Here is an 18,909-nt window from a genome sequence, read left to right as displayed (position 1 = left end):
AATCACTTGCAATTGCTTCTCTTCCTGCACTGTTACTTCTGGTGTCCCCCAAGGATCTATCCTTGGCTCCCTCCTATTTCTCATTTACTTACTGCCCCTTGGGGACATCATCCAAAAGAAGAGTGTTAGTTTTCACATGTACACTGACGACACCCAGCTCTATCTCATCACCACCTCTCTCAACTCCTCCACTTTTGCTAAATTATCAGACTGCTTATTTGACATCCAGTACTGGATGAGCAGAAATTTCCTCCACTTAATTGTTGGAAACACTGAAGCCATTGTTTTTGTATCCCACTCCAAACTCCATTACCTAGCTACTGACTCCATCCCTCTTCCTGGCAACAATCAGAGATTAAGCCAATCTGTTTTCCCCTTTGGTATTAATTTGAGCCTGAGATGAGCTCCTGATCTCACATTTGCACTATCACTCTGACTGCCATTTCCATCTATGTAACATTGCCTGACTTCATCCCTGGTTCAGCTTACCTGCTGCTGAACCCCTCATTCATGCCTTCATAACCTCTAGACTTGACTATTCCAATGCACTCCCACATTCTACCCTCTGTAAACTTGAGGTCACCCAAGACTCTGCTGCTGGTGTCTTAACTCGCATCATGTACATTCCCTTTTACCCCCATGCTCACGGACCTATGTTGGCTCCTGGTCAAGCAATGTCTTGATTTTAAATTCTTGTCTTTATTATCAAATCCATCCATGGCTTTGGTGCTCCAAGTCTCTGCAATCTCTGCCAGCCAGAATGCTTTGAGTTACTTATCCTCCTCTAATTCTGGCTCTTTGAAAAGCCCTGATTTTAATTGTTCCACCATTGGTGGCCTCACCTTCAGTTGCCTAGGCCCTAAGCTATAGAATATCCTCCCTGATCCTCTCTGCCTCTCTACCTCACTTTCCTCCTTTAAGACACCCCTTAAAAACCTCTCTTTGACCAAGGTTTTGGTCATTTGATCTAATATCTCCTTATATGACTCGGTGTCATATTTTGTTTGATAATGCTGTGAAGCATCTTGGGACGTTTTGTTACATTAAAGGTGCTACATAAATATAAGTTGTTATTGCTCCTGTCTTTGGGAGAGCTCATTTACCACATCCCCTCAGATCCCACAGTAAGATAAGAGTGAGAGATCTATGCAAGAGCTTTTCCAGGTCTCCTCTCCATTACTATGGTTGCTGGAGCCTGAAAACTCCAAGTCCTAGTGTGTGTTTCTGAAACATACCCTGGCCACTTTAATTAGAAATCCTTCCTTTGATAGAATGGATGCTTGATCCCACCCTCCCTCCCTAATTGGTGGCTGAGGCAGGCAAAAAATTGGTTTGCTCTGGTGAAGAGCAACTGTCAGACGTGCTGTGCACAAAGTAAAGTTCCAAATCCAAAAATGATCCTATTGCGCTAGGGCCTAATTTGGTAAATATCTATCCAATGGGGAGAATTTTTCCTATGGCGGGCGGGCTGGGTGGGGGCAGGCGCGGAACCGATCGCCGCCCACGATCGGCTGCACTCTATTTTACATGGGGAGGTCAATTAAGGCCCGCCCAACGTGCAGGCAGGGGGAGGAGGCCGGGGCCTGCGTTCTTTCACGCATGCGTGCGAAAGAGCACAGCAATAACCCTGAGGCACAGAGCAGCCTCAGGGAGATTGAATGGGTTACAAAACTTTTCAATAAATAAAGTAAAAATTTATTTAAACATGTCCCCTCATGTGACAGTGTCACGGGAGCTGGGACATGTTTGTGAAATTAGGAAAATGTATTTATTTATTTTATAAAAGCTTCAGGAAACCTCATCCCACCTGTGGATGAGATTTTCTGAAAAACGTGAAGGCTGCTTGGGCTCTTCGCCTGCCTGCCAACCTTAATTATTTTTTTAATAGGCCATTGACAGTTTGACGGGCGCACAGCCACCTCCGGCGACGCTTGCTGAACAAAATATCGAAATGACGTGTGATGACATCGGGACGCACGCCCAACGTCATTGCGCGCCACTTTACGTGTCGGCATGTTGGGCCTGCCCAATGTCACTGAAGGCTTGAGTTTCTCTCCTTTATTAGCTTTAGTGGATCCAGGCCCTGTCTTAACTCCCAGCCATTTTGTGCCCCTTTGTGTATTCATCATCAGTATTTCTGTTACTTACTAGCCCTTGTTCTAACCATGTCTCCTTTCTGGCTCCCTGGCATGGCGTGGTAAATATTTGTTCTCCTGTTGCAGCCACAGCCACTTTCAGCAGTTACAACTCCTTTATGCTCATCCTTTGCCCATTGTCAGAGGTTGTCTTTAGGTTGAGAGTTTAAACCTAAGCCTCATTTATCTGTTGAGATGGATGTTAAAAATATCAGAGCTTAGGGCCTTGGCAGCTTATGTCGCAGACCCCAAAGATGAACTGAATAAAACTGGGGATGTGCAAGAGGCCACGATTGAAGGAGTAGAGAGATCTCGGAGGCTGAAGGATGTTACAGAGATAATGAGAGGTAAGGTCATGGAGGGACAAAATCAAACCTGAGAATTTTAAAATCCGAGAAGTATTAAGTTGTAATAATAAACTCGTTCAGTACAAACCCAAAGACCTAATTCTGTCATTATACTGATCACTGAGACTGCATAAAGTCATCGAATGATCACAGAAGGAGGCCATTCAGCCCACTTTATCTGTGCCATTCCTTTACAAAAGCTGTTCAATTTAGTGCTACTCCCATGCTTGTTCACCATAGCCCAGTCAACCTTTTCCTTTCAAGTGTTTATCCAATTCCTTTTTGAAAATTACTATTGAATCTGCTTCCAAAACACTTCCAGGCAATGCATACCAGATTATAACAGCACACTATATTAGTAATTTCTTCTCCATTGACAGCCGTGTCTCAGTTGACAGCACACTCATCTTTGAATCATAAGGTTCCAAGTTCAAGTTCCACTCCAAGGCTTTAGCACAGAAATCAAAGCTGACACTCTAGTAGAGTACCAAGGAGACATTGCACTGTCAGAGACACCATATTTTAGATGAGACATAAAACTGAGGTCCTGCCTGCTTGGGTGGATGTAAAAGAACCGATGCACTATATTGAAGAAGAGCGGGGGAGTTATCCCTGATGTCCTCGCCAATATTTATCTGTCAATCAACATCACAAAAAGAGATTATCTGGTCATTATTGCATTGTTGTTTGCGAGCTGTATGATGTGGGAGCTGGCAGATCCCATTGCGAGCCACAGTGACCACATCTGCAGCAAGTGTTGGTTGCTGGTGGAACTCTGGCTCAGAATTGATGAGCTGGAGTCCGAGCTCTGGACGCTGCAGCACATCCGGGAGGGGGAGAGTTACCTGGACGCTTTGTACCAGGAGGTGGTCACGCCTGGTAGATTAAGTACCTCAAGTCCCCTCAGTGGTCAGGGTCAGCAGGGTGCGACTGCAAGTGAGGCAGGTAGAGGGATCCTGTGTTCAGGAACAGAGGAGCCTCAGCTCTTGACCTTGTCCAACAGGTACGAGGTACTTGCTCCCTGTGTGGATGAGGAAGAGGTCTGTAGGGAGGATGAGCCAGCTGACCATGGCACTGTGGCACAGGAGGCCATTCAAGAGGGGGGAGCAAAAACACAAGTGGTAGTTGTAGGGGATTCTATAATTAGGGGAATTGATAGCTTCCTTTGTAAGCAGGATCGAGAGTCCTGCATGGTATGTTGCCTGCCCGCTGCCAGGGTGAGGGACATCTCTGACCGGCTTGAAAGGATATTGGAGAGGGAGGGGGAGGATCCAGTTGTTGTGGTCCACGTCGGGACAAATAACATAGGTAAGACTAGGAAAGAGGACCTGTTTGGGGATTATCAGGAACTAGGAACTAAATTAAAGAACAGGTCCTCAAGGGTTATAATCTCTGGATTACTACCCGAGCCACGTGCAAATTGGCATAGGGACGTGAGAATAAGGGAAGTAAACACGTGGCTAAAGGAGTGGTGCGGGAAAGAGGGGGTTCCATTTTGTGGGGCACTGGCATCAGTATTGGAACAGGAGGGATCTGTACTGTTGGGACGGTCTCCACCTGAACCGATCTGGGACCAATGTTCTAGCGAAAAGGGTAAATAGGGTGGTCAACAGGACTTTAAACTAGAAAGTTTGGGGGGGGGGGGGAGGGAAGGGTAAAACTCCAAAAAGCATGACTAATGGGAAACAAAGCAGCAGGTTAGCGTGTGGGGGGGTGGATTCAACTTCATAGAAAATTATGAAAAGAAAGAAGAGCCCAGGAGAGGCTATTAAAGTCTCCAGAACACAAAATAGGACAGAGTGTTTGGAAAGGGCTAGGAATCTAACTTCAAGCACATCAGATAAAGGGACGACAATGAGAAAGGGGACGGGAAATACAGGACTGAAGGTGTTGTATCTGAATGCACGCAGTATACAAAATAAGGTAAATGAGCTTGTGGCGCAGATTGAAATTGGCAGGTATGATGTGGTGGGCATTACTGAGACATGGCTGCAAGGGGATCAGGACTGGGAACTAAATCCAAGGATATACATCCTATCGAAAAGGTAGGCAGGTTGGCAGAGGGGGTGGGGTTGCTTTGTTAGTAAGAAATGAAATTAAATCGATAGCAAGAAACAATGTAGGGTCCGATGATGTAGAATCTGTGTGGGTAGAGTTGAGGAACCGCAAAGGTAAAAAAAACCATAATGGGAATTATGTACAGGCCTCCAAACAGTCGTCAGGATGTGGGGCACAAGATACACCAGGAGGTGGAAAAGGTGTGTAAGGAAAGCAAGGTTACAGTGATCATGGGGGATTTCAATATGCAGGTAGACTGGGAAAATCGGATTGGTAGTGGATCCCAAGAAAAGGAATTTGTGGAATGTCTACGAGATGGCTTTTTGGAGCAGCTTGTGGTGGAGCCCACTAGGGAACAGGCAATTCTAGATTTAGTGATGTGTAATGAGGCAGATTTGATAAGGGAGCAAAAGGTGAAGGAACCCTTAGGGGGAAGTGACCATAATATGATAGAATTTACCCTGCAATTTGAGAGGAAAAAGCTGGAATCAGATATAACGGTATTACAGTTGAATAAAGGCAACTACAGAGGCATGAGGGAGGAGCTGGCCAGAATTGACTGGGAAATGAGCCTAGCAGGAAAGACAGTGGAACAGCAATGGCAGGAGTTTCTGGGAGAGACAGCAAAAATTCATCCCTAGGAAGAAGAAGCATAGTAAAGGGAGGATGAGGCAACCGTGGCTGACAAGGGAAGTCAGGGACAGCATAAAAGCTAAAGAAAAAGCATACAATGCTGCGAAGAGCAGTGGGAAACCCGGGGATTGGGAAGCCTACAAAGACCAACAGAGAACAACTAAAAAGAAATAAGGAGGAAGAAGATTAAAAATGAGGGTAAACTAGCCAGTAATATAAAAGAAGATTGGAAGAGTTTTTTTAGATATATAAAAAGTAAGAGAGAGGCAAAAGTGGGCATTGGGCTGCTGGAAAATGACACTGGAGAAGTAGTAGTGGGGAACAAAGAAATGGCGGAGGAACTGAATAGGTACTTTGCGTCAGTCTTCACAGTGGAAGACACGAGTGACAACCCCAAAGTTCAAGAGAGTCGGGGGGGCAGAGGTGAGTATGGTGGCCATTACCAAGGAGAAGGTGCTAGGAAAACTGAAAGGTCTGAAGGTGGATAAATCACCTGGACCAGATGGATTACACCCCAGAGTTCTGAAGGAGATAGCTGAAGAGATAGTGGAGGCGTTAGTGGTGATCTTTCAGAATTCACTGGAGTCAGGGAGGGTCCCAAAGGACTGGAAAATCACTAATGTTGTCCCCCTGTTTAAGAAGGGAGTGAGGCAAAAGAGAGGAAATTACAGGCCGATTAGCCTGACGTCAGTCATTGGTAAGATTTTAGAGTCCATTATTAAGGATGAGATTTCAGAATACTTGGAAGTGCATGGTAAAATTGGACAAAGTCAGCATGGTTTCATCAAGGGAGGTCATGCCTGACAAATCTGTTACAATTCTTTGAGGAGGTCACAGGTAGGTTAGACAAAGGAGAGCCAGTGGATGTTGTCTACTTGGACTTCCAGAAGGCCTTTGACAAGGTGCCATACAGGAGGCTGCTCAGTAAGATAAGAGCCCATGGCGTTCGAAGCAAGGTATTAGCATGGATAGAAGATTGGCTGTCTGGCAGGAGGTAGAGAGTAGGGATAAGGGGTTCCTTCTCAGGATCGTGGCTGGTGACTAGTGGAGTTCCGCAGGGGTCAGTGTTGGGACCACAACTTTTCACTTTATACATTAATGATCTAGATGAAGGAACTGAGGGAATCCTGGCTAAGTTTGCAGATGATACAAAGATAGGTGGAGGGACAGGTAGTATTGAGGAGGCGGGGAGGCTGCAGAAGGATTTGGACAGGTTAGGAGAATGGGCAAAGAAGTGGCAGATGGAATACAACTTGGGGAAGTGTGAGGTCATGCACTTTGGTAGGAAGAGTAGATGCATGGACTATTTTCTAAATGGGGAGAGAATTCAGAAATCTGGAGTGCAAATGGACTTGGGAGTCCTGGTCTAGGATTCTCTTAAGGTTAACTTGCAGTTTGAGTCGGTAGTTAGGAAGGCAAATGCAATGTTGCCGTTTATTTCGAGAGGACTAGAATATAAAAGCAGGGATGTGCTGCTGAGGCTTTATAAGGCTATGGTCAGACCACATTTAGAATATTGTGAGCAATTTTGGGCCCCGTATCTCAGGAAGGATGTGCTGGCCCTGGAGAGGGTCCAGAGGAGGTTCACAAGAATGATCCCAGGAATGAAAGGCTTAACATATGAGGAATGTTTGAGGACTCTAGGTCTATACTCGATGGAGTTTAGAAGAATCAGGGGGGATCTGATTGAAACTTGCAGAATACTGAAAGGCCTGGATAGAGTGGATGTGGGGAAGATGTTTCCATTAGTAGGAGAGACTAGGACCCGAGGGCACAGCCTCAGAGTAAAGGGAAGACCTTTTAGAACAGAGATGAGGAGAAACTTCTTTAGCCAGAGAGTGGTGAATCTATGGAATTCATTGCCACAGAAGGTTGTGGAGGCCAGGTCATTGAGTGTATTTAAGACCGAGATGGATAGGTTCTTGATTGCTAAAGGGATCAAAGGTTACGGGGAGAAGGCGGGAGAATGGGGTTGAGAAACTTATCAGCCATGATTGAATGGCGGAGCAGACTCGATGGGCTGATTGGCCTAATTTCTGCTCCTATGTCTTATGGTCTTATGGACTTGCTTGCTATAAACACTGAAATTGGCAAGCTTGAGCTTAAGCCGCAGTGGAAGTTTTGTGCTGACAGGATTAATTCTGTTGATCTGAAATCAATAGTTACAAAGGCAATTGCAACCTTGTGCACTTACTTTCAAAATATCTTGGAATATACTAAGCTGCATCTCAACTTCTTGGCAGTCAGACATCACTGCAACATATGAGCAACCTATGCAGCAATTAGGTGGACCTCTGAGGAGCAGCAGCAGGATCTGCCACTCCATCCGCCACAGCAGCAAGAACATGCAGCAGCAACAGGAGCAACAGCTACAGGAGCTGCCTTCTCTGCAGTCACCTCCACGGGACAGAGGAAATGAACAGAGAGCTCAGCTCAAAGGTGGCAATAGCCCCACACAAGATAAATAAACCAAAGGTGGGCTTCCTCAACATGTCAGAGCAACAATGCCTCAGGAAGCTCAGGCTCTCAGGACAGGTCATGGCTGACATCTACAGCCTTCTGGAAGCAGAACCCCAAGAGGACCAGCAGTCCTAAGCTTCTTTACCTCTGGCTCCTTCCAGGGACCTGCTGGAGACATAGCCAGGATTTGAGATTCAGCAGCCGACAGCTGCATCGCACAGGTCGCGGATTCCTTTTTTGTGAAGGCCACAAATTATATCCACTTTGTTATAGATGAGACTGCTTAAACTCAGAGGGCTGTCAGTTTCACTGTATTGGCTGAATTTCCACAGAGCCAGGGTGCAATTGACTTGATGCATAGAACAATTAACGCACCATTAGATCAACCAGCCAGTTTATGAATTGGAAGAGCTTCCAATCCCTTAATATCCAGCTAGCTTGTGACCATTAACTAAAGGGCATCATGCACAGGGAACACAAGGTTTAGTGAGAGGGAGGAACTGAAAGAAATCATTATTAGCAGGGAAATGGTGTTGGGGAAATTGATGGGATTGAAGGCCGATAAATCCCCGGGGCCTGATAATCTACATCCCAGGGTACTTAAGGAAGTGGCCCTAGAAATAGTGGATGCTTTGGTGGTCATCTTCCAAGATTCTATAGACTCTAGAACAGTTCCTACAGTTTGGAGGGTAGCTAATGTAACCCCACTATTTAAAAAGGGAGGCAGAGAGAAAACAGGGAATTATAGACTATTCGGCCTGACGTCGGTAGTGGGGAAAATTCTAGAGTCTATTATAAAAGATTTAATAGCTGAGCACATGGAAAACAATGGCAGAATCAGACAGAGTCAGCATGGATTTATGAAAGGGAAATCATGCTTGACAATTCTACTGGAATTTTTCGAGGATGTAACTAGTAGAGTTGATGAGGGGGAGCCAGTGGATGTGGTTTATTTGGACTTTCAGAAGCCTTTTGACAAAGTCCCACGTAAGAGATTGGCATGTAAAATTAAAACGCATGGGATTGGGGGTAGTGTTTTGAGATGGATAGAAAACTGATTGGCAGACAGGAAACAAAGAATAGGAATAAATGGATCTTTTTTCTGAATGGCAGGCAGTGGCTAGTGGGGTACTGCAAGGATCGGTGCTGGGACCCCAGTTATTCCCAATATATATATTAATGATTTAGATGAGGGAATTAAATGTAATATCTCTAAATCTGCAGATGACACAAAGCTGGGTGGGAGGATGAGCTGAGAGGAGGATGCAGAGATGTTTCAGTGTGATTTGGAGAAGCTGAATGAGTGGGCAAATGCATGGCAGATGCGGTATAATGTGGATAAATGTGAGGTTATCCATTTTGGTAGCAAAAACAGGAAGGCAGATTATTTTCTGAATGGCTTTAAATTGAGAGAGGGGAATGTGCAACAAGACCTGTGTGTCCTTGTACACCAGTCGCTGAAGGTAAGCATGCAGGTGCAGCAGGCAGTAAAGAAGGCAAATGATATGTTGGCCTTCATAGCCAGTGGATTCGAGTACAGGAACAGGGATGTCTTGCTAAAATTGTACACGGCCTTGGTGAGACCACATCTGGAATATTGTGCGCTGTTTTGGTCTCCTAATCCGAGGAAAGATGTTCTTGCTATAGAGGGAGTGCAGTGAAGGTTTACCCTACTGATTCCTGGGATGGCGGGACTGACATATGAGGAGAGATTGAGTCGATTAGGATTAGATTTGTTGGAGTTCAGAAGAATGAAGGGGGATCTCATAGAAATCTGTAAAATTCTAACAGGAGAAGACAGGGCAGATGCAGGAAGGATGTTCCCGATGGTGGGGGAGTCCAGAATCAGTGGTCACAGTCTGAGGATATGGGGTAGACCATTTAGGAATGAATTGAGGAGAAATTTCTTCACTCAGAGAGTGGTGAGCCTGTGGAATTCATTACCACAGAAAGTAGTCGAGACCAAAACATTGTATGCTTTCAAGAAGGAGTTAGATATAGCTCTTGGGGTGAAAGGGATCAAAGGGTATGGGGAGAAAGTGGGAGCAGGCTATTGAGTTGGATGATCAGCCTTGACCATAATGAATGGCGGAACAGGCTCAAAGGGCCGAATGGCCTACTCCTGCTCCTAGTTTCTATGTCTGTGCCGGGTATCCAGAGAGTTGAAATGACTCCTTCATTCTTTGACAATCTCATCTATGACAGGTATTCTCTCCACCACACAGCCTCAATGGATGGCTGCTTGGAGACAAGGACTACCTACCTGGTTGCTGAACCCAGTGAGGAATCCTACCACTGTGCCACAGTAGAGATATAATACTATTTCTGGCTGACTAGTCTTTTGGTGCCTTGATGGCTATGAGTGCAATGACTCCCTTGACCTGAGAAATCCATCAACAGTGGCCAACTCTAACGCCCTCTGCTCCTGTGCTGCCCCATCTGACTCAAAATTAATGCAGTCCCTTGGTCTCCGGAATAGGGCATCTGTGACCTGCCTGAAGGTGAGATTAGTTGCTGACCATAAGATGCCATCCAGATCCACGGCTGGTCAACAACACAGAAGCATAAAAATTCAAAGCGATGGTGACCTTGATGGCTGCCAGGTGAGGGAATGCCAAGAAGTCCTCGAGTCCTCAGATCATTGTGGACCAGAACACAAATGTCAGAGACCAAGTCCCTCGATATTTGCAATCTCCTCCTGGCACTCTGTCATTTGCAGGTTGCTGACTATTGGGTGGTACACCCGAAATCGTGGATAGCCCCTTCTTCCCTCACTATGTTCCTCTGACTGCCTCCTGACCCGAAGCTCCTCCCCGTTACCCTGTCCAAAAGGTAGTCTGTCCGGTAGCCTGCAGCTGTCTCAGCTCGCTCATTCGTTCACTGGGGCTTCCTCTGCTGTCCGAATGATGCCAGCAGCCTCAAACCCCTCTCAGGAGTTCTCCCACTCATTGCTTAGAAATGTAAGCCTCTCAGTACCATGGATGGCAACTCTGTGCCACTGGTCGAGCAGCTGAGCATTATTCTCCGCTTCTTAAGTGTGCACCCATTTGCCCTCATGGTTCCCTGCTGTGTTCGTGACAGCTGCAACTTGAGATCTCCCAGAAGCTGCATTTTCTCTGTGCCTGCCAATTGAAAATTTAAAATTGTTCCTCTGAAGGCCTGTCAATGAGCTCATCATGAGTTCAACAACCAGTCAGTTGGAGGCGTGCGGGTTCCCGACCCTTCCTTTGAAAATTGCATTGCATTTTAAAAATCTCAGGATCCAGTGGCGCCCTCCAGGAGCGTGATTTCAATGCGCGCCCGCACCGTGATGCTAATATCCCATGAATGAATTTTTTAAAAACACTAATTTTAATAGAAAACTCCTTACATTGAGTGTATATTTACTTAACACCGCCATTCAGTGCGAAATTTTGCACTCCCTTGCACCAAAGTTTGGAATTGTGACATAAATTTATCAGACACAGAACATGCTAGTGTAGCTTCTGTTGTTTTTGTCGAGCAGTTAGGAGTGATACTTTTAACTTTATGGGAGAGATTACTGAGAATGTTGACTCCCAGGAGCGTCAGCCCCACATTTACCATTCAAAGATATTCATTGGTCGTTTGCCATGCTGCTGCTGGTTACTGGTCGGGAATACTTGCTTCAGACGGTCTGAAGGGTTACGCTAATCGGCCAAACTAACCGGGATCACAGCTCCCCTCTCCACAAAATTATTGACGTTTCCATGATGCTGAAATCTGGCATTCTCACCTGTACAACAGACCATTTTAGCAACCAATAAGCAGTAACTAAGGAAATGAGGCATACACATTAAAAAAGGCACTCTGCTGTTGTCTTCCCATTTTACCAATAAGCCCACAAAAAGGTTATAGTGCACGTAGGTAGACGCGTGCATCCGCCCTGCGAATACGTGTATTGAGATCGTATGGCTATTCATTTTGTAAATTTAGAAATCAAAAACGTGATAAGCAGCTTTTGGATTTCTAATTAGCCACATGTTAACATATTGGACAATACTGCTGCACAGTTATTATCACAAAACTAAACTTCAACTCTCTGGGAAAATCAGCACCCATTAAGTTGAAAATCGGGATTTAAAGCATACCTCTGGGAGGTTTTAGTGGTGATAATATTTGCTTACTTCATTTTGTGATTACGCGACTGCTGTTTTGTTAGAGTGAACAAACCTTCATTTGTATGTTTTCTGCCTTGACGGAGCGGCCAGTGGGAGAGGAAGTGACTTGAGTCAGGGACGGGTTTCTCTCACTCAGGTCATCACAAACTGTCAGCAGTTGTCCTCTTGCAGTGAGCAGATTCTTTCAATTTACGATGCTTTAGTTGTAATACCGATATTCAAGTCTTTTCCTTCACTTTGAAGTGACGAGAAGATTTGACACAGTTTCAATATGACCCAGTGCATCCGAAACGTCACCTCACTCGCCCAGCGCTCAGCCAAGCGGTTTCTGGACTGAAGAATCAGCACAGTATTAATATTTGTCAATATATCTTTAAGATGTTAATCCAAAGTCTAATTTTATTAAAAAATACAACGTTAACTTAATTTAGTTTTGCGGACACTTTTGCAACAGGAAGCACAACGTTTCACGTAGGACGCCGGGAGGTGTGGTGAAATTGGACGTTTTTCCCTTTCATTTCAGCGTTTTTTTTCGAAATCAAATTTGCAATAAAAGATTCCGAAAGTTTCACCGAAAAATCAAACATTTGAACTGGGGAATTGACGACCCAAGTGGGCGGCGGGAAAAATATTTAAAATATTCAAAGGCAAAAAAGAGGAAAAGAAACTCGGCACAAATTATAACGGTTTTTTTTATATTTCAGCAGTTGCGGTTTTTTTTTGAACACAGCTCCCAGATTTTTTAAAATATACGTTGAGAAACTTGAGGCAAATTGCAGGATGATGTCCTTAGTTCCTTTACAGAAATATGGGCTTACAGCAGTATCTGAATATTGTTACTGCAGGCATGTAAACATATTCTCCGTATTCATATTGTAACAGTTTTCCTGTTTCCACATTTCGAATCACTTTCACTTACACACCGCGATGATTAATTTAAACTTCAATTTATCACCGCAACATATCGACAGCATTTTATCCCATTCATTTAATTTTAAGATTTCAATTACAAAATAGATGTTTCATTTTTCCGATGTGCTACAGTTACGATATTACAATTCCTCATAAAAGATATCTTCAATAAACTTGTATTTTATGGGAAGCAAATACTGTAGTTTGAACAAACTGCCATAAAAATAAATTGACCCTATTTTTTTCCAAATAGCGTCAGGAATGTCTTTGTATATTGCATATACACGATATTATACAAACTGCCAGGAAACCTTTGGATTTTATATAATTGGTAGGTTAGAATTTATATATTTACATCTACTAACGTGCTGTAAATTGCCTTACAGCATTTGTGAGATTATCCGAATACTTGTTTCAATAATACTTCGTCAAGCATTGCTGTCAATTGAAATAGAAGAGCCTTGCTATTTATTAAAGTGACAAACTCCAACTTTTAGTAAACATCGTTCTTTAAGACTTTTCCTCAAAATATTTACCTGTCCCACCACAAAGATGAAATAATTTTGTTTAATAAAGTTCAAAGGTTCTTTTCGATAAAATAATCTAAGTGAAACCACATTTAAATGTCGAAATGCTAATTTGTTTAAAAATTGAACTGCGTGATGTGAATTTATAGTGTGGAAAAGATTTCCATCTCTATTTCAAGCTTTTTCATGGCTTGAAATTATTGGTCACTATTAAACTTGAACTACAGAAAACGTAATCTGCCAATTGTAACAATATTAGTAACGCACACGACAATTCAACCATGTTAATAAATTACGGAGCAGTTATCAAGATAAACTTTTTTTATTCCACACATAGTTATTTTTGAATGACACGCTCTACTGTTCAGACCTATTATAAAAACACCTTTTATTATACGATGTGATGTGATTTGTAGAGAGAGCTACGCGTTAAATTGTACCTTTTATGTTACCTGCCACAGTAGTAAAATAAATTAATTCAGGAAACACAACGCCATTCACAGCATTAAAATAGATTTTTTTTACAATTACAAGGAAGCATTTATTGAAATCAAGAGACAGTTAAATCTTTTATAAATTATATAGCCTATTTTGATACATTTTAATACCATGAAAGCAATGCAATATTTACATCGAGTAAATAAAAAGCTTATAACTTAATTTTCATTAAAACAAACCAAAACTTTAAATAATGTTTTTCAGCTCCATCTCTGCCATCTCTTAGCAAGACAAGCAAAAACAATGTTTCCATACCAGTCCACTTAAAATAAAAGATACACAAAATCAAATGAAACAAACACGAAGTATTAGGCATTTAAAATAATGCAGAAATACAATCGTTTATATGAATATTAAAACAGCTGTGTTGCCCAGAAAGGCAAATGTTCAAAAACTGCATAAGGGCACAAGACTGGTCTCAAGCGACTAATGCAATCAATGCAAATTATCCTTCGTGTTAGCTTCATTGTTTCATGTAACAATTTTATGTCAAATATTACACATTGTGGCATTAAACCTTGTCCTTAATGACCGATGGAACGTCAAACAATAATATTCACCAGATTCTATTTTAATACTAATTTGCAACATACAAAGCAAATTTAGCAACATGGTAAGAAAAATAGCACTCGATGCCAGCATCCCCCCCCCAACCCCACCCCACTCAACACACACACACACAGGCATTGAACACAGACGAGGAAATAAAGTACTTTTTATATAGAATTACAAATAATGGAAACTAATAAACAAATGTATATGTGTTAGCTGACAATTACAATAAATACTATAAGACTGCACTTGCTTATCACGTTTGTTCTATAGATTCTGTTCCATCCATTGCACTGTCTCCGTCCTCTTGTACATCCGGGCTAGCTCATAGGGAGTTTGTCCCATTTTATTTTTATGTGTGAGGTTTGATTTCTTTGCCAAAAAAATAATTACATCGGTGTGGCCTTCCTGTGCAGCAAGATGGATGGGCAAATTGCCCTCAGAATTTTCAATATTCACGTTTGCCCCAAAGTCCACCAAGGTTTTCAAAGTGTCTAGAAAGCCTTCCCGAGCCGCATCGTGAGCTGGTGTGAATCCGCCGCGATCCTGCTGGTTTGGTTTAGCTCCAGCTTTCAGCAGTGATTTGGCTATTATAGTATTACCCATTTGCATCACCTGCAAATATAGAAAGGTGGATGGAAAGCGTGTGAAAGAAAGAAAACGTGAAATTCAAGAGTGTACCATCATACACATCTAAAAATCGCCAAACTTTAACATTGCAGGATTAAAAGTCGCAGCGCCAGACTGACATTTTTATCTCTACAAGGTTATTTTAAAATCTAAAGCAATGTTCAACTCTGTTAATCACACATAATGCAACAAACATACAATCACATTTTCTCATCGTTTGTTTTTTTTTAGTATAGCGAATAGCAGAGTGAGTGAATAGCAGCTGCTGCACCTTAAACATTTCCAACTAACATCTGATTTAACGAAATTCGGGACGGCGTTTCTCCACAACTGTCGTTTAGCAATGATTGGACTAATTTGTTTCTACATTTTATCTGAACACTTTCCAAAAGAAAATACTTACTACGAATCGATACGAAAGAAAACGAAATTTTGTGTACAGACATTTTCTAGTTATCTATAGAGGCATTAGAGGATTTAATTAATTAATTTGAATCAAAACGTTTTACGATATTGTATCTTTTCAATGCACACTTAAAACGCGATTCGAGGTAAACCACAAGTATTTCGAGAGGCAAGACAGTAATGCATAAACAAATCACAAATTCCTATTTTCACAACGTTTAGTACAATCGACGTTTTAATTTAAAAAATCACTTTCTAAAACAATAAATATTTATATGATGCAAAAAAGAAAACCATTATTTTAAATCAGCAGGACGAGCTGGTGTCCTATCTTGCAAGTGTTAAGAAGTAATTCGGGGTGGGCAGGGGGTTGGTTTAAAAGTTAATATGAAGCAGGTAAAATACGAACATTATAAAATATATTGTTTATTTACTGAGACTTTAAATGTTGGCTAATACTGTCGTTCCAACAAATGAGTATCAACATGTCAAATTAATGGTAACGACATAATGTTTTTTTTATAAAGTATTAATTTATTGTGTGCTGTTCGAGATGAAATATCAAACGGAGTAGTCGAAAATACTGAATCGTATATTGGTGTTTAAAATAAAATAGTAGCTACTTTATCATTTCATTGGAGAGCTTCATTTTTATCAGTTGTCGAATCATAGCTGTATTAATTTCACTGCGATTGACACAGTGGAGCAGTAAACACCGGATTTAAACTCAGTACCCCAACTGGTTTTAACCAATATCTACTTTTCATAGAATCCATTCAAACCTATGACAAAAATAGATTTTAATTCCAATAAAATACCGTAGTTTGTTGCACTTTAGTTAAACATTTCATGCAAGTATATAAGCAAATTAATCAATTTATTGTAAACTGTTTTTAATGCAGTAAACTACTTCCTTATTTTGCTTTCAAGTAATTTCCACCATCCAGAGTTACATATTAGCTGTTGCTTAATTCTGAATGAATGAATCTAACCTGAAATTTGCTACCATCAGAAAGTTGATAATACAATTTGTTTTATTCGTTCTTGGGGCGTGGGCGTCGCTGGCGAGGCCAATAACCTTTATATGCATATATAAATTACACAAATATAAATATATATTTTTGTAGAAAAACAATGCATGATCGTAACGAAGAGAAGTGAAAGTATATAAATCAATTTATGCATTCTGTGCAATGTACCGTTAATTAAACTAGCATGGGATTATTCATTATTTATCATGCCTAAAACATTGATGGTATGTTTTCTAAAATATGGTAATGAACCCAATGTCACTAAAACGCATTTGTTCAAAACTCAATTGCCTTCGTTTGCTAATTATCGGATGTTTTTGCTTACTTGAGAACATTAATACTTATTTACTGAAAGGCTTTGAATCAGTGTCACTTTTGCAATGTTGTATTCTTGTCAGTGCTTCAGTTATTTGAAAACCGGTTAATGCACGGCCATGATCTGAAACATTGCATGCATCCAAATGATGTACACTACAAAATAAAAACGTGCTATCCAAGACAGTCCACGTTGCAATCCTTCTGGATTTCTCTAAGCATCATACAACTAAAAACGTGAACTTTTTTTTATTATTTCTGAGAATTTCACCTTCAGAAGTGGGAAAATCGCATGACCCAAAAGATACTCGCAGAGAATCCTACTGTCAATTAGCATTGTCATCAAAGTAAAATGCGTCTATTTTTAACCAAAGGTGAAATTCAATGGCCATTTCAGCAATGCGTCACTATATCTACTGCTGTCTGATCCATAGTAACACATTGAGACGAAAATAGGTGCACATTATTGTTTTTAGAAAATAAAATATGCATTATAGTACAGGGGAGATTTTTTCTTAAAGACGAAAATGCAATTTGTAGGATAGAAAAACAGAATAATTAGACTAACCTGAAGTGCAGTTCTGCCAAACTTATTGATTGCACCCACTTTCACTCCGTTTTCTAGCAAAGTATTGACTTCTTTCGAGTCTCCTTTGGCTGCAGCGCTTGTTAATTTGTCACCGTCTGATCCATCAGCTGTTTCCATTATTAATACTTCAAAAATGTCGAAATCCGATAAGCACAGACGCCAACAGGTATGGTGGAGATGAAGAATGTAGTCCCGCTCTGTAGTATAGTATTTACTAACTATTGTAATTGATGTGTGATCCCTAGTAATGACGTTACCCGGTCCGCCCCTTTTTTCCCATCAATATAATACACGTGATACAAGTCCAGGGATAGTTTGGCTATCTCAAAGTTAACATTTTCAAGTGATTTGCCCCATGTTACCCCAAAGCATAAAAAAATCAAAATACTATTCTCTTCTTCTCAGCCACTGCGTGGATAGTTAGTATCTCACCTTCACAATTGTAAAAAAAATCTCAAAATAATGTCGGAAAATACAACAGTTGAATCAGTTACTGTATCCCCGATAGAGATGCAATATTTGAATGTTTTGCAGTTTTCCCGCCCATTTTGCAACTGTTACTTCACTGTAAATGAAAGGCTGCTCTCAGCAGCAAACTCCGGCTGATTCATAGATTTCTTTTTTTGGGTTCCACTTACTCTTTCAGTCAAATTAAATTGCAGAAAAATGCCATGAAGCTGTTCCGTTCAAAGAAAGTGGGTCCGCCAGCTTTGACATCTCCAATCCCGGGCTTGGAAGGCAGCTGCTGCCTATTGCGATACTGTGCTCGGATGAAACAGGAAAGTAACTTGCTACTGCCTGGTTAATGTGCAAATGTTCACATTTAAACTAGCCGTTGTGATCCAGTCACAGGATTCGCGCAGTTGTCCTTGCAACAGTTGTCCTTGGCCGTTTTTCTCCTTATGAAAATACTGGCGGTTCCGTAATTGTTGATCGCTTACAGCACTTTTTGGGGGAAAAAAACTTATTGACATCATCAAATTTTAAAAATGAGCGCTTCTCGGCTTCTGCCAGTGCCGCCCACACTCTGCGTCGTAACGGAAATGGCAGCTACGGTTTAAAGCTGGAAGCTCAGCCCAGTGCGTGGATTCTCTCTCCGGGTTTTCAGCTCTCGGTGATCGCTCCCCCTGGGCTCTCTGCTCTGGTGTCTCCGTTATATTTGTAGCTGACGGATTCCCACTAACGGACGCGGACGAATTTAAAATTGTACAATGTAAATTGAAAGAGCCAATCCCTACTCCCACTCCATTTATTAACCTACTGATTTGCATTTTGCATGGGAAGGTCAGACCAGAGATTTCTCGTCCGGGCCTTTGGTGTATCAGAACTGGAGGGTTATCAGGCAAAATGCCCTCAAGACTAACGCGCTCCGTTCCTCAATCCAGGTGCCAGCTTTTGTAAATGCAAACAAGATCTGTCGAAAATGACAAGTTGAGTAAACGGCGCGATGTGCTCGGTCCCTTAAGCAGCTGTCATTGCAGGAGCGAGTTCAGCCATGCCTGACGTAGCTGAACTGAATATGTATTCAAGATGGTATCCTGCAAATCATTACATGTATGTATAACAGTATCAGGACCATACCCCATCTAAATTAGGCGCTGTACACTGGTGTGAAGCAACGAGAATTTAGACTCAGGAAAAAGTTTTTTAAAGTATGAATGCTATATTCAAATCAGAT

At 41.9% G+C, this 18,909-nt stretch overlaps 1 protein-coding gene and 1 long non-coding RNA gene across 2 annotated transcripts in view; both read right to left on the bottom strand.

The window, feature by feature from the left end:
- Positions 1-12,072, bottom strand: part of LOC121289468 — a 135,304-nt gene extending 123,232 nt beyond the window's left edge. The window contains exon 1 of the long non-coding RNA XR_005945570.1: positions 11,825-12,072. This is a non-coding gene — a long non-coding RNA (uncharacterized LOC121289468). The remainder of the gene's footprint in view (positions 1-11,824) is intronic.
- A 2,311-nt stretch (positions 12,073-14,383) lies between these two features.
- cdkn2c (cyclin-dependent kinase inhibitor 2C (p18, inhibits CDK4)) lies at positions 14,384-18,246 on the bottom strand. The gene is made up of 2 exons (XM_041208284.1): positions 17,211-18,246; positions 14,384-14,876 (listed from the first exon to the last, which is right to left on the bottom strand). Exons 1-2 carry the CDS (start codon positions 17,346-17,348, stop codon positions 14,529-14,531), a joined length of 486 nt encoding a protein of 161 aa, XP_041064218.1. The 5' UTR covers positions 17,349-18,246; the 3' UTR covers positions 14,384-14,528.
- Positions 18,247-18,909: the final 663 nt, after the last annotated feature.

This window comes from Carcharodon carcharias, chromosome 16 (assembly GCF_017639515.1).
Source record: "Carcharodon carcharias isolate sCarCar2 chromosome 16, sCarCar2.pri, whole genome shotgun sequence".
NCBI lineage: Eukaryota > Metazoa > Chordata > Chondrichthyes > Lamniformes > Lamnidae > Carcharodon > Carcharodon carcharias.
This window is presented reverse-complemented; position numbering and strand designations above follow the sequence as displayed.

What these genes read in the sequence shown, in the direction of transcription:
- cdkn2c (XM_041208284.1), bottom strand. Translation starts at nt 17,348, where the DNA reads ATGGAAACAGCTGATGGATCAGACGGTGACAAATTAACAAGCGCTGCA. An exon ending in TTGGCAGAACTGCACTTCAG is followed by an intron (nt 14,877 to 17,210) that starts GTTAGTCTAATT and finishes CTATATTTGCAG; the next exon opens with GTGATGCAAATGGGTAATAC.